At 42.6% G+C, this 15,250-nt stretch overlaps 1 protein-coding gene across 5 annotated transcripts in view; it reads right to left on the bottom strand.

The window, feature by feature from the left end:
- Nucleotides 1-15,250, bottom strand: part of PTPRT (protein tyrosine phosphatase receptor type T) — a 720,698-nt gene that overhangs the window by 153,480 nt on the left and 551,968 nt on the right. For all 5 annotated transcript variants that reach the window (XM_074970228.1, XM_074970229.1, XM_074970231.1 and 2 more), the window contains exon 11: nt 14,008-14,110. In XM_074970228.1, coding sequence (XP_074826329.1) covers nt 14,008-14,110 — 103 coding nt within the window. The remainder of the gene's footprint in view (nt 1-14,007; nt 14,111-15,250) is intronic.

Genomic DNA, 15,250 nt, shown 5'->3' with positions numbered 1-15,250 from the left:
ATCCACTCTGATGTCCTGGCTCTTACTGCTTCCCTGAAAGGTAAAAATCCCCAGAATGCACCTGGTAACCATCAAGTGGCCAACGTCAGGGGGCAGCAAGTTTCAGGTCTGGGCCCCTTAACAATCATGGTTTTCCCCAACTGGACTCTCCACCAAGGTAAAGCCGCATATTGCTGTCACGTCTTTTGGAGCTAATAGGGGAGCCCAGGCCATCCTCTCCAGCAGGCTTCTATCCAGGGCCTGATGCTGGGCAGCTAAATTCTGCACCTTAGGGCGCTAAGCAGCTGCTTCTCTGGATCACTTCCTACCTAAGTTGCCTTTTCCCCCACGGGATAAATTAAAGAATCACAAATAAAGTTTCTGACCTTCACAATCAGTCACCAGTCTCTCCTTCGCAGGCTTCATCAGGTCTGTGCTGTCAGGCCTCAGGTAGCGAGAACTCCTAGGCAGCACTTCCCCAGAGCTCAGAGCCGAGGTTGCTCCCTTCCACTGACTGCCTCCTATGAGCATGTCTGCTTCTCTTTTTAAACTCCATCTCCAGCATGTGCAAGCTTTGCAGATGCAACAGGATGGGGCCACCTGGGCCCAGGGCTGCTCCTGAACACCTTGCTCTCCAGCTTAGGGTTTGTATACCCATCACAGAGAGTTATTCCTTCCTGACCCTACACTGATGCCCTTGCCTGACTTACTAATGTTTAGAACAAGCAACATTTTAGTATCTACTTTTCCTTAAATAATACAAATGTGTTTATTACCTGCTTTGAGCAGGGGGTTGGACTAGATGACCTCCTGAGGTCCCTTCCAACCCTGGTATTCTATTCTATTCTATCCCTAACAACATTTTTCCCCATAGGGGACAAGAAAGCTTGCCGTAGACATAGCTGATTCTGCAGTCCTGACTTCACTTGGGTTTTTTATTATTAATTATTATTATTATTATTCTGGGATGGATAGAATGAACCCAGGATTGGCAAGAGAATCTGGAAACTTTCACCTTTAGCTGTGGTCCAAATTACCAGTATGCAGAAGTCATTACCATCCAAACAGCTGTTTAGTGGGCTAGGAGAAAGAGGATGATAGTGTCAGTCATCTCACAGTAGACAGATCCCCACGTCACTACACTCCTTCTCCCCATCCCCAAATTTCATCAGGTACTAATGGACAGTGGCATCATTAGGGCCAACTGAAATGCCCATGCGGGAAACTTGCATTGCCTTCATCCTTGCTGTATCCATTCTGTGGACATCACAAGTATGGTACTCCTGGGAATGCTATCAGAAATGAAAGACTCATCCAGCTGGTAGCACTGAAACAGCAGTAGCACTCACAGAAGAGCTGCTTTTGTGGGGAAGGCATCAAATATTCATGAGATTGCACACAAAGGGCCAGGAACTAAACTCTGTCCTTTTGTTTGAAATATACAAACTTTTTGTGAACCTTACTCTTAAGGTTTCCTTAAGGTTAAGTTTCAGAGTAGCAGCCATGTTAGTCTGTATTTCCAAAAAGAAAAGGAGGACTTGTGGAACCTGAGAGACTAACCAATTTATTTGAGTATAAGCTTTCGTGAGCTACAGCTCACTTCATCGGATGACTGAATGCATCCGATGAAGTGAGCTGTAGCTCACGAAAGCTTATGCTCAAATAAATTGGTTAGTCTCTCAGGTGCCACAAGTCCTCCTTTTCTTCTTAAGGTTAAGGGAACTGAAAAGGCATTTTGTTTTGTGGTATGCTTAGAACTTATGCTTTACTCATAGGTATCTACAGGAAGCATGGTGAAATGATTCAACATCTACTGTTGGTTTCACATGGTAAAGTGTAGTTAAAGTGGCCATAGAAAGACATGGAACATAGATCATCAATAACAAGCCTGCCCACCAGATAACCGTACCTTCAGATCATTTTGCCCTGCTACTGCTTAAATATATCAGCTCAGATTCCAAACTCTGCAGTAGCTACAGTAGCCAAAAAAAAAAAAAAAAAAAAGCGCCCCTGCTGCAGTCTGACAGAGAAATCAAGGTGTCTAGGCAGCAGCTATTTGTGTATTAGCTTGCACCAATCTTATTACTGATGCTTTGTTTTCCATTTAACTCCTGACATTAAATTTGGTTGAGCCTTTTTTACTCTGACACTGTGGCCCAACTTTCAAAATAGGGTGGCTTTTATGTGATGTCCAAACTCGCATGTAAATACTTAGCCTGGCATTTGAACATATACATGCCTATTTTCTGATTAAGTATTGATTTGAACAGGAGATTAAGGCCCCAGCATTTGAAAATTCTGCCCTTTATGTTTATTTTGGTTTTCTAAAGCACACCCAAAATCCTGGGTTCTGGCACAGGGGAGGGGGGAAAATAAATAACTGAGCCCGCAAAAAGCAAACCTTGTGGCAGCCTTGTACTAAAACAAAGGTTAGGGACATGCAATGGAATCCAGGCAATGGAAATTTCATCGCATAGCCATTAACAACTTAATACATAGGTGTTAATTTTCCCCTTATGGAAAGTCTGATGGAATGTAATAGTGATGAAACCAACTGGATTCTGTAAGAATGTGGCAGGGGTTTATAAAAATTATTCTAAAATCCTACAGATTTCAATAACAAATTAAATCCATCCTACAGTGTGCTTTTTAACCATCCCATCCAACTTCACAGAATAATAATACATTTTATAGGAGGGCTAATAAACCTATAGAAAGGTTAGCATTTTTCAGTTAAAAACCTACATGAATTAAATGCATAAGAGTCAAAAAGCTGGAAGCAAGAACTCAATTTTCTGAGCATAAATCGCATCTGCAAAATGTAAACCTACAATGAAACTGTGGGTGCAACTCCCAAGTACTTGCTTCTCTAGCTATATCTATAATCCGATAGCTAGAGGCTCAAGCATTCAGATTTCCACTTGCAGTCAGTTTGTGGATACATAATATGCCTGCACATTGTGGAGGTGTCATTTATGTCTCTAAAGGGTAATATTCAGAGTAGCAGCCGTGTTAGTCTGTATCCGCAAAAAGAAAAGGAGTACTTGTGGCACCTTGTTAGTCTCTAAGGTGCCACAAGTACTCCTTTTCTTTTTTCTAAAGGGTAGTAGTTTCATATATTTTAAAATTTGACCCATAATATGTTGCCCTTCTACAGTACCTTTAATGCAAGGATCTCAGATAGATGTACATATATTAATAAATTAAACTTCACAACCCTCCTGGGAGATGGATGCTGGGTGCTAGCATCCTGCCCTGATGATATCTTTGGTGATTTAAGACCTGATCTTCAGGCCATTAAAATCAATGGAAAGACTCCTATAGATTACATGATGGGTTTTGGATAAAGCCATAGAGTATATATTGTGTTCTAGTAAAGTTTACCCTCAGAAAACATTTCCATGTGAAAAATACAGCAGCATTAATTTGCCTTTGGCACCAAAGTACAGACTGTGGCAGCAGGTCATTACAGGGGGTGGTGTAGGGCCAGGGGGTGTAAAAGGAAACATTTTGCCCAAACAGAAGACTTAGATATCTGACCTTTCAGTCCCCATCCTTAATGGAAACCTCCACAACACTTTGAAAAGACGAGTTTGGGAACTTAAATTCATAACTTTGCTAGACATCAAAAACCACTGACTTAATAAAGACACTGGATTTATGGCTCATTACTACAATTTGTAAGCCACTGACCCACCTTTTTCCTACAACTAGGTATTAACTGTCCACTTCATCTTGAATGGTCTCTTCCAACATATAAACTCAGTGATACTCGGAGCCCCAAGTAACTCTTCATTGTGTCTCTTGCAGCTCTTTGCAGCACATTATATTAAAACACTGTGTGATTTAATTATTAATCAATCTAAATTATTAACCAGTTGGGATGCATTTAGTATATTAACCAATTGCAGAATATTTGGTCAGTCATTCTGCTGTAAGAATAATTTAGATTAGATTAGAGTAAATGAAACAATGAATTCACATGACTGTGGCATTTTTGGATAATGTTGATCACTAATTTGGCTCCTGAACCACTGAGGTCTGAGTATCATTGTGTTAACTCCTTATCTGTTCCACCCTTGTATTTAGCAGTGACACTCAGAGTACCTTTCCCAGACCTGAAGAAGAGCGCTGTGTAAGCTTGAAACCTTGTCTCTTTCACCAACACAAGTTGCTCCAATAAAAGATATTATCTCACCCACCTTGTCTCTCTAAAATGCCCAAGTTGTTAAAAACTAGCTGTTCTTTGTTTACAATAAAAATGATAATTTACCCTTCATCAGTGATCTCAAGGTGTTCGCATACCAGGGTCATGAGTACAGTATGAGAACCCAAAATAAAAGAGAACACACATTAATTAATCCTCACACCCCTGTCAGGCACAGTAGATATTATCCCCATTTTATGGATGGGTAAAGTCAGGCACAGGAAAATTACAACGAGTGATTTACCTAAGATCATACAGTATATCACTGATGGAACTTGAAAAGGAACCCAGTATCCTCGGCCCCAACTACCAGAGAACACTGCCTATCTAATGCAGCTGGGAGTCTTCTAGACTGAGTACACCGAGCAATACTCACTAACAATAAAACCAGCAAGTAAATGCTGGGATATAGTGGGACTGTGCAACTTCTTCTGGACATTATCCAATGGTATATTCCACAAGGAGATGAAGGGAGGGCAGATGATGACTGCATAGTCTTTCACAGGTAGGGGGAGACAAGCGTTCTGGAGACGTTCCAGAGCACAACGGTGACTTCCACAAAATCCACCTGGAACCATCTTCCTACGTGTTGCTCATCCACCACACCACTATGAAGACAACTCTCCTTAGAACCCTGGCAAAATAACTAGCAGTAGCTACTTATGGCAGAATTTGCCCAATATCACAGTTAAAACAATCCAGGGCTTGGTCTCTTTCTTAAATTGTCTCTCTACACAAGCAACAGCCGACTGGTATTTTCCTCCAAACTCCATTAACTGCATTATGTGAGTAATCATACATAAATGTAGCAGATAGATGCCTCATGTGCATCATGAGCAGCAGGGTCAATGACCTTCAAAATTGTTCCATGAAGTGTGTGCATTTGATCGAGCTTCACTTCCTGACATGGTTTGTTGCTTTTAAGGGCTATTTTATTGTTCCACTGTTTTCAGAGATGAGTTCGGATTAAAAAAAAAAAAAAGAAGGGCACGAAGCTAAAGCTAAATCCCAAACCCTGAACATTTTTTGTGATTTAAGGAAGTTCAGATTCTCCTTTTTTTCTTTCTCTTGTGAGAGCTACAACAAATTGGCACCCTCAGGTTCCAGTGAGGACAGGCAGTGGAGCTAGTGACCCAACGTGGGAAAGGCTGCATCCCCATCCCAAACGGAAGCAAAAAGCATGGGAAACCTCACAAGGAAAGCATCCCCCTCTTCATGGCATTCCCCGTGTCGTTTGGCAGACTCTGAGGGTCTGAACAAACATTCATGTATTTGGGTTCTTAAACCAATCCTCCAAATCTCTTGTGTTTTACTCATCACTAATTTTTACAATAGCTGGTGATTGAGCTCTCACCAGGGTGGATAGTTATAGCCAGAACTTTACAACTGCAACATTTCCAAATAGCATTTGGAAGACCTTGTAACTAGGGTAATATCTGTGGACTGCAAAGAAAAATCTAAATCCAGAAAACATCAGCTGTTCCAGAAAGGAACCTGGGTGGAAGACTGAGCAGGAAGCTATGAACATATTTATGTTACTTGGATTATATATGCATCGTTATTTAAATTGCTTACTCGTCTGTCTCTAATCTGCCTGGAAAGAAACCAACAGAGGGCATTTCAAAATTGTACACTCCCTTGTCTTAGCCATATTCATAAGCCTGACCTGGCTTGCAACACAAATTAGATATAATAGCTGATATTTCCCAGTGGAATAGTTTGGTCCCTCTCTCTCCAGTTCAATGTTGTTCTAAGATGGCAGATTAAAGATAATGACTGCAGACAGATATGGCTTTCACTGTGACAGGAGCTAATGTTAGTGGCTTCAGAGGTGTGTTTTCCCTCCTGAACCACCTGCCATCTGTTTAATCTGCAAAAACAAATAAAAAACAAAGCAAAGAAAAATTGTTAATGTCACTTAGCATTAGGCAGGTGTCACTGACTGTGGTCTCGTTGGCATGCTCAGTGGTTTCTTTCAAGACAAGAAGTAAGTTTCAAGGACAAGAGGAGCCATGTTGTTCTTTAAGCAAGGCACAGGAGAAGAAGGGGCTCTGGTTGTATTCTGAGAGAGGGGGCACCATTCTGGGGCTGCTCCACCTAAGCTCTTCAATCCTCTTCATAAAAGCAGTGGGTAGGCAGGGGTATGGATACATACGGCCGTATCCTCAGCCAGCGTAAACTGGAGTAGCTCTGTTGGCTTCAGTTAAGCTATGCAGGTTTATACCAGCAGAGAATCTAGTCTGTATTTAAGAACTCCCACTCCTCCTTCCCCTCTTCACTGTACAGAGTTGGAGCTGCATGAAAAAGCATTTACTACTTTACAAGCGTTTAATTAACTTAATGCTCGAGAAGAGCATGAGATTGATAACATAATACAATGAAGGTTTCTACCCACAGAACAGGTACATCATGGCCAGATATATTGTAAGCTACTGTCCACAATTGTCCCATCAACATGCTTCAAAACTGAACTGCAGGGACCACCTGTGGGAGGGGCAGGAGTTCTGTCTCCACAGCCCACTGAATTCCAGGCCCCTCTATCGACACCGCTCAGCATAAGCCACGTTACTGAAAAGGACAGAGGTATAAAGGAGATATGGACTCTCACCATTTGGTAACCGGACCAGGAGCAGGCAGATGACGTCAAAGCCCTGTAATTGCATAATCCCCTGGCAGGCCATGGTAAAATATCCTATAGGCTTCCTGATCCCAGTCACTTTCTCCCAGGATGTGCGGGGGCTAGGAGTGTTGAGAACAACAAGCTATAGATTACCTACCCCGATCGAGCCACTTTGCACTGTCCAGACAGTGCAAAATTACCACGCCGTCTCGCTCCAGCTGGCCAGCTATGAATTCTCCTGCAGTAGGGGAGCTCTCAATTGGTGTAGTTGGCTCCTACACAACAACTATTCCCCAGTCTGGCAGGAGTGGGTGTGTCAGGGGTCAGAGAAGGAGTGCTGGAGGCAGGAGAGTGCATGCCTGCACTCTGTCAATTCTTAACTGGCATGTAGGCATTTGTGGTCTGGTCTAACATGCACCAAGGCTAGGGGAACTTCAAAATCAGGAAGCCGTACTTGGCTCCCAGTGCTTGATCGTGGCTCCTCCATGCCCAGCGTATTTTGGAACAAGGGAGAGGACTCAGGACATAATATTCACCCTTTTGAAGGAAACAGCCTCTTGCACCAATATCAACTTTTCCAGCTGCTCAGCAATGTGTGCTGGCTGGCACTGCGGGAAGTCACACCCAGCTTCATTCCTGGCTGATCCAGTGGCCCTCCCCACCCATCCATTGCCTTTTGTTCTCTTTCTTCAGCACTCATGATATTGCCTTCTGTGCTTGCACCCTCTGCGCATTGCCCTCTCTTCTCCCCTCCTTCCTTTCTCACTGGTACCATATCTCCTTTTAATTAAATCAGCCCTTTCTCCTTCGTCATCTTTCTGCCAACCCTCCCCTTTGCTCTCAAGACGTGCGGCAGTGGGAGGACAGGCATCTGAAATGGTGTCATGGCTGCCGAGGCTTCCTTTTGTATTGTTTGAGTGTGTTTATGATAATCCCCTCATTCTACCTCCAGCCATGTGCCGGTAGAACAGCCCCCTTCTTCTGGTTCCAAAAAATTACACATTCATTGTGGAGGAAATTAACATCTCAAAGCAATCTAGAATTAGGAATTCTTCAATTGTGTTTATGCTTTTTCAATTAGGCCCTCTATAATTTTAATCACGGGAGCATTAACGTGTTTCTGTAATTTATAGACCTGTGGCATAATTAAGTCCTGAAATTTTAAAATCTACAACGGAGCAGAGCAGAGCAGAGCAGAGCTTACTCATCTTCCCTTTCATTTGCATTTGTGTGCTACTAACAAATATCGAGGGGGCACCTGCTGTTATCACAGTGTCTACTCCCACCTGCCTAGGGTCAGAGGAACTCAAGGTAGCTCAGAATAAAGCCCACACCCCATCCCTAGTTGTAGCCCTGTCTCTTGATTCAAAGCAGAATCTGCCAGCTGCACCAAACCTATGCACCATTTCTGAGATGGAAACATCTGTCAAGGGCTAAAGGACCACAATAGACAATGGGATCCTTCCATTGTTTGCAATGAGCTTTGCCTCCAGGCTTGAGAGCATCACAATTATTTCACTTGTCATTGATGTGAAATTTTAACTCAGGTTGTGCAGCTCACAATTAGCCCCGTTTGGGATAATGGAGAGTTTATTTGAGCTAGGAATCATGAAACAACTGTAGAAACTGCTTTTAAAGAGAAGCTTCTCAAATTGGCAGTTGTAGTTCTTTTCACTATACCCTCCTTGTTTTAACCAATTGACAACTGAACATGAGAAAATGACAACCAATCTGTGATTCTCATCTTAAAGTTCAGATTCCATTAACCTTTTGATTGCTGGAATTTAACCTGACAGCTCACCTGGGCAACATGAAAGATTTATGCCAAAAACTCACCTCATATCATTCTCCAGCCTTTATAAAAGATACTACAAAACCCTAGGCTAACAAAGCTTCAGTGTGCAGTGAATAAAACAGATTTTGACATATAAGATCACTTCTGTGTGATTTAATTCAGTGGCTCTCAACCTTCCCAGAATACTGGGAGTGATTTGTCTTGCGTACCCCCAAGTTACACCTCACTCAAAAACTACTAGCTTACAATTGGAATATAAATATTGTACTTACATTTCAGCGTACAGTATATACAGCAGTATATACAGCATTGTCTGTATGAAATTTTAATTTATACTGACTTCATTTGTTGTTTTTATGTAGCCTGTTGTAAAACTAGACAAATATCCAGAGGAGTTGATGTACCCCCTGGAAGACCTCTGCATAGCCTCAGGGGTACATGTACTCCTGGTTGAGAACCACTGATTTAATTGTTAAAATATTGTAATACCTATCTATCTTTCTACATATACATATGTAAAAATTCTTGACTTCCCCCTCTGATTTTCTAACCACATTCAAAGCTCCCTATGGAAGAGATGGTATGGTACAGCAGGTCATGCAGTGTCAAAGCAGCTATATTTATGAAGACTAGTAAATAAGGTAAGGCAGTTATATGACTTGTTAAGGGACAATGTACTCAGATGAAGAGTATGCAAATGCTGTAAGAAAAAAATGATTTGTTGTACCAGATCAGAGTTTTGATCCATCACACCCAGTATCTAGCCTTTCTGTTGCCAAAATGTAATGCTTCCGAGGAAGTTAAAAACCCCACAATGAACCTACTAAATTATGCAATACTGTACGTGTAGACTTGGGAGCATTAGATTTATTTGGTAAATGTTGATTTCACCATTCTCACACAAGCCAATGAGAAATATTTCTATTGATAACAATCACAATTTACAGATAGGCAAATTAAGAAAAATGCTGCTTGTGAACTTATCAGAATTTGATTTAAGGATATTTACTTTGTATATTTTGACATGTGATGTTGACAATTTGTGTTTTCATTATTATCTATCCTTACCTTTTTGAATCATGTCTATTGTCATTAAATAAATCATTGTCTGTCCCCCATAATTCCCCACCATTGTGAACATTTGACTCAAGAAAAATTGGAAAAAATGGTTACAATCCATAATTTTGCACAACTGTGAAAAATTGAATAGAAAAATAATTAAACTGATTAAAAATAAACATCAATATTATCCATCCAACTGATATAAAATAAAAATCAAGTTCTGCCAAGCCTATATATACACAAAGGATTAAATATTTCTTCCTGACCCTTACAGTGATCACCTTGTGCCCTGAAGCATGGCATTTCATTATTCTGATAATTACATATCTTATTACTGGTGATAAAATCATCCGGTATTATTTTAAAAAACAGCCCCATTATGACAATAGCAGAGATAGGAGCATATGACCAAGGCTTGCAGCTCTACTCGTCAGGGTTAAGGCACATTAATGGGATGGCTCAGGGAAGCTTGCAATGCTTCTGCCTGTGCGGTATCTTTTCTGGTGTTACAAAGATGACATCAGTCTCTGCAGCTGACACTTTTCACCAGTGCTCAACTTCACAAAAACATTAAAGAAAAAGCAAACAAACAAATCTTGCCTGTGTTTAGCAGAAAACACCTCCTGTTAGTTTACCCTCAAACGCTTCCTAAATTAAGCAGAACACCATGTAGGAGAAACCCAGCTCAGATGAGTTCAGAATACATGCCCTAAGGTGTATTATGGAAGATGTTAATTAATACAGACAAAATTGATAAGACAAGGCATTTATACAGTGCCTATTGCTGTACCACAACTGAGCCATCACGACTACTAGGAGCATGATTTAAACATCAGATCCTTTTTGCTGTGTCAATTATCTTTGATTCTCTTATTTATTTTCAAGCATTTACAAGCGGTGTAATGTGTTTATGCCATGCAAGGGCTCTGTCATTTTAAGAACAATAAATTGTAACCTTTTGCATGAAATAATGAATTCATTATCAACATAAAGGACAGACAAGTTCACGTGTAGCCAATAAAATCCATTAAGAAGTCTCAAGGCAGTGAGCTGAATAGCACAGTTCGCTGTGCAGCTGCCATGTTGTATGCACCAAAACCACCAACTGGGACAAAAAAAAAAAACCCCAGTAAAGCTCATAGCTTTATACCTCTTTGTTTATTCATTTCATTCTTCCTCCATGCCAGAATCAAGCTGATCAGGCTTGCAAACAGTGTTCCATGAAAACAGAAATACATACGGTGCGTTAGAAACACAGGTATATGAAAAAGAACGCCAGTGACAAAAACAACAGAGAAAGGGAGCAGCTACCAGAACAAGATCATAACACCAACACTTGCCAACCAGCACCTGAAGACCTCTGTTCTCAAGAGCCTGTGAGATAGAGAGAAGAGAGTGGATTGAGAAAAGGAGAGAAAATAATGGTTGGAAAGAGAAAGTATTAGAAAAGTAGTGATGGGGAGTTATGGTCCTCCAAGAATCAAAGAAAAGACAGAGGTGAATGGAGGGAAAGAGGAATATGGCCTGAGAGAGGATTTCAAGTTCCCCAGTCACGGAAGGGAAATACCATTAAGTGATCTATGCCTCCAGCCAAAAGTTAACAACCCCACTTGACTTTCAAACATCCAACTCTCGTAAGAAACTTCTTTTGGACATTTCAAAGACATAGAATTGATCCTAGGAATAATTGCAAGGAGAGAATGAAATCCAGATATTCATAGGCTGCTCCTGGAAAATTCACCAGTAGAAATTCTAAATATGTAAGCTAGATAATTCAGTAAGAGTTATTGACTCAGCTTTACTCAGCAGAGGTTCAAATAAGAATAAAGGTGGAAGGACCCTCCAACTCCTAGGGGTAGTGTAGGCTGCTGGCCTGTTTCCCAGCTCAGGAAGGACCAGAGGTGAAAGTAAGCCAGTACGCCCCGTTACGGTGTACCGGCAAGAGCCGGTGCACCGTACCTGGATTGGCTTTCCCAGACGGCAATTTAAAGCCCTGGGGTAGCGGCGGTGGGGCTCCGGCGGGGATTTAAAGGGCCCCGGAGCTCCAGCCGCCGCTACCGCCCCGGCCCTTTAAATCCCTGCCGGAGCCCTGCTGCCGAAGCCCGAGGGTAGTGGTGGCGGGGCTCCGGAGGGGATTTAAAGGGCCAGGGCAGTAGCGGCAGCTGGAGCCCCGGGTCCCTTTAAATTCTCGACGGAGCCCGGTCGCTGCTACCCCAGGGCTCGGGCAGCAGGGCTCAGGCGGGGATTTAAAGGACTCGGGGATTTAAGGCCCTGCCTCTTCCGGTTGAGGCCACGCCCCTGCTCAGGACTCCAGCGTACCGGTAAGTCCTTTAATTTACTTTCACCCCTGGGAAGGACTCGCTGTCATAACTCAAATCTTTTTCACTTGAGAAAGTGGGACTTTGGCATTTTTGAAATTTTAATCCCAGAGTCTATTTTCAGTAGTATAATGACAGGCATATGAGAGCTCCAGATCAAAGGCAGTTACAAGAGGAGAGGGGAAGCTAATGGATGTAGGGTGGCTTAGATAAGTGTTTTGGTAGGTTTATCTCAGTTCTTTGTGGACAAATATCACAAAAGCCACCATCACACGCAGCACTAACTCACATCTTAGGCAACCGTGGCAAGGACTAAGTAGACATGGAGAATGAACTAAATGAAATTTCTCCAGAATATGATGCAGTGGGGGAATTAGAGAAGCTTATCTTACTGCCATCAGTTAAGGCTAAATAGAAAACTTTAGACTTCTGTGCTGACACCTTTCATCAGCATGAAATTCATTTAAAGAACACACTTTTTAAAAGGCAATATGCCATCTGCATGCACGCACTCACGCACGCACACACACTCACACCCAATTCCAACATTGCCCATCTCACCAATGCACATTTCCTCCTTCTCAGGGACTCCTGGAAACATGGTCTGCAAAGCCACAGCTCCAGTACAAGGGCATGAGTGTGGTTTCCTGCCTACAAATACCTTTGTGAGCAGAATCCCAGTTTGCCTAAAACAGCAGACCAGGAGTATAAGCCGAGCCTCACTGCAGTCTGACCTCACTCTGCTGTTGGGGTCAGAATCTGTGCTCACCTCAGCTGGTGGATTGGGAGCAGTGGCTGAGATTATAACATAAAGGCATGAGGAATCTAGTTGGGTCCAGATGCTGAACAAGGACATAGACGAGTTTTAAGGGTTGTGACGGGGCAAGGCCAGATGGCTATAGAAAAGTAGTGGGAGATAGATATATTAGCTCCAGGCTAAACAAATCCCTGGTACCAGGATAAGTGAAATGGCAGCTGCTCCAGGTCAATTAAGACATCTGGGGCCAATTAAGAACTTTCCAGAAGGCAGGGAGAATGCTAGGTTGATTGGGACACCTGAAGCCAATCAGGGGCTGGCTGAAACTAGTTAAAAGCCTCCCAGTTAGTCAGGTGTGTGTGAATTTCAGGACCTGTGGGAGGAAGTTGTGCTGTTGGAGAGACTGAGTAGTACACACCATATCGGGCACAAGGAAGGAGGCCTGAGGTAAGGGTGAAGTGGAGCTTGAGGAAGTGAGGGCTGCTGTGGGGGAAGTAGCCAAGGGAATTGTACATGTCATGTTTCTAAAAGGTCAGCTACCATAGCTGATACTATTAGGGTCCCTGAGCTGGAGCCTTGAGTAGAGGGTGGGCCCGGGCTCCCCCCCACCTTTGCCCCCTAATTAATCACTGAGACTGGGAGACAACAGAGACTGTGCAGAAGGATAACTTCTCCTCACCTCCCTTGCTGGCTTATGATGAAAATGGCTCAGTAGACTGTGACCCTTGTCTCTAGAGAGAGAAGGGTTATGTGGAGGGTCACAGTGAACCTCTGAGGCTATCAAAATCCACCAGGAAACGCGGGACCCATGGAGGCAAAGACAGAGCTTTGTCACAGGGTCCTTGCGGTATTTCTAGCATTATTTACAAATCATAATATATAGAAAGACCTTTTCTACAACTACACTTTTACTAGTTATGGAAGGCCTGAAGCCCTGCTAACCTTGGCAAGGCAATGCTAAAGACCCAGCTTCCCAGTACATGATTCTACGTATGGTTACTCCAACTCTGCAAATACACCTGGAGGGGATACGGTAAGGTCAATAACCAGTGCCACTGTATCATCAATCTCTTCCTAAGGTTAACTTCAGAATGCAAATAGGTGAGGGTATTTGTAAAGCATTCTAAGAGGTAGAATCTACAGCACAGCTGCCTTTTATTGAGTATACATCCAGAGCAGCCACATTATCAGACATGAATGACAGCTATGCATGTGGCTTGGGACATGGAAAGAAAAAGCAGAGAGAAATGAAAAGAGGGAACCTTTTACCTGACAGGTGCTCCACGGGACTGAGCAGGCTTCAACATGACTGTGATGGTTGTGTCAGTTTCATTCAAGGGGGAGTCTGTGTCGTATTCAGGCATAGATGGTGCTGTGGCGGAACAGAGACCAAAGTGTAAATTATCCACTAGTTTTTGTTTTCGAGAGCTATGGCAAAAAACACAAATCACTCTCGGAGCCTGGGTAGCATTTTTCATCTGAGATGCTGAAATACTTTACAAGCATTAAGGATGGCATTTTCACAGCTATTTAAAAGATTTGGACACCCACTTCCCTTTAAAAAAACAATGGGAATTGGACTCAAAATCTCCTAGATGGCTTTGAAAATCTCTCTCTAATTAGTTAAGCCTCAGCACTCCTGTGAAAATGGCATAGTTTTATACATTTTCACATGGAGAGCCACACAGAGGTTAAGTGACTTGGCTTAAGGTCACACAGTGTGTCAACACCAGAGCTGAGATAGAAGCCAGGAGTCCCAACTCCTGTTCTCCAGCATTTATCACTTGATTACACCTCCTACACCTGAGATGCAACTTTCACTGTTTAGGGTTGAGCTAAGATGAGCCTTTTTGAGCTGTAAAATTGTGAGATAAATTTTGGACCAGGAGAAGATGCTTAGGGAGGTGAGGGAATTAGCCAGGTTCTCTCACACTCAGCTCCATAGTACTCACTCTCTCTCTCTCACACACACACACACACACACACACACACACACACACACACACACACACACACACAAAACTACATAGTCTGTATTTGTGGTATTAAGTCTACCCCATTAATTCGCACTGGGGACATTTTCAGGAAAACAAGATATTGGCTTTCTTATGAGTTACTTTTTCTGCTACTTATCTCTCCTTCTTACTTCCCCACTTGAAATCAGACTCCTGTTTGGGACAACACCATTTTTTGCTGTGGAAGAGGTGTAGATACCACAAACAGCATTAGGATTTCGGGTGGGGAACCAGCAGCAGCAGCAGATGAATCCCATAAGGCGCAAAGATCCAGGGTTCATGCAAGTGCCTCTAGCTAAAAAGAACATGGAGGGATTAAATGCAGAAAGTATGTTCTATGAATAGCCTAGTTCCACTTAGTGCTGCTATAACTCAGAAAAGTGACTTGGTAAAACTGCATTGTGGGAGGTCCTATATTTCTCTACGGTGACCTCCAGGTCAGATCAGTGTGCTTACAAGGTGATGATGTCTCAGAAACTGAAAACTGTCAAGATCCT

The sequence above is a fragment of the Natator depressus genome, chromosome 13 (genome assembly GCF_965152275.1).
Source record: "Natator depressus isolate rNatDep1 chromosome 13, rNatDep2.hap1, whole genome shotgun sequence".
In the NCBI taxonomy this organism is placed as follows: Eukaryota; Metazoa; Chordata; order Testudines; family Cheloniidae; genus Natator; species Natator depressus.
This window is presented reverse-complemented; position numbering and strand designations above follow the sequence as displayed.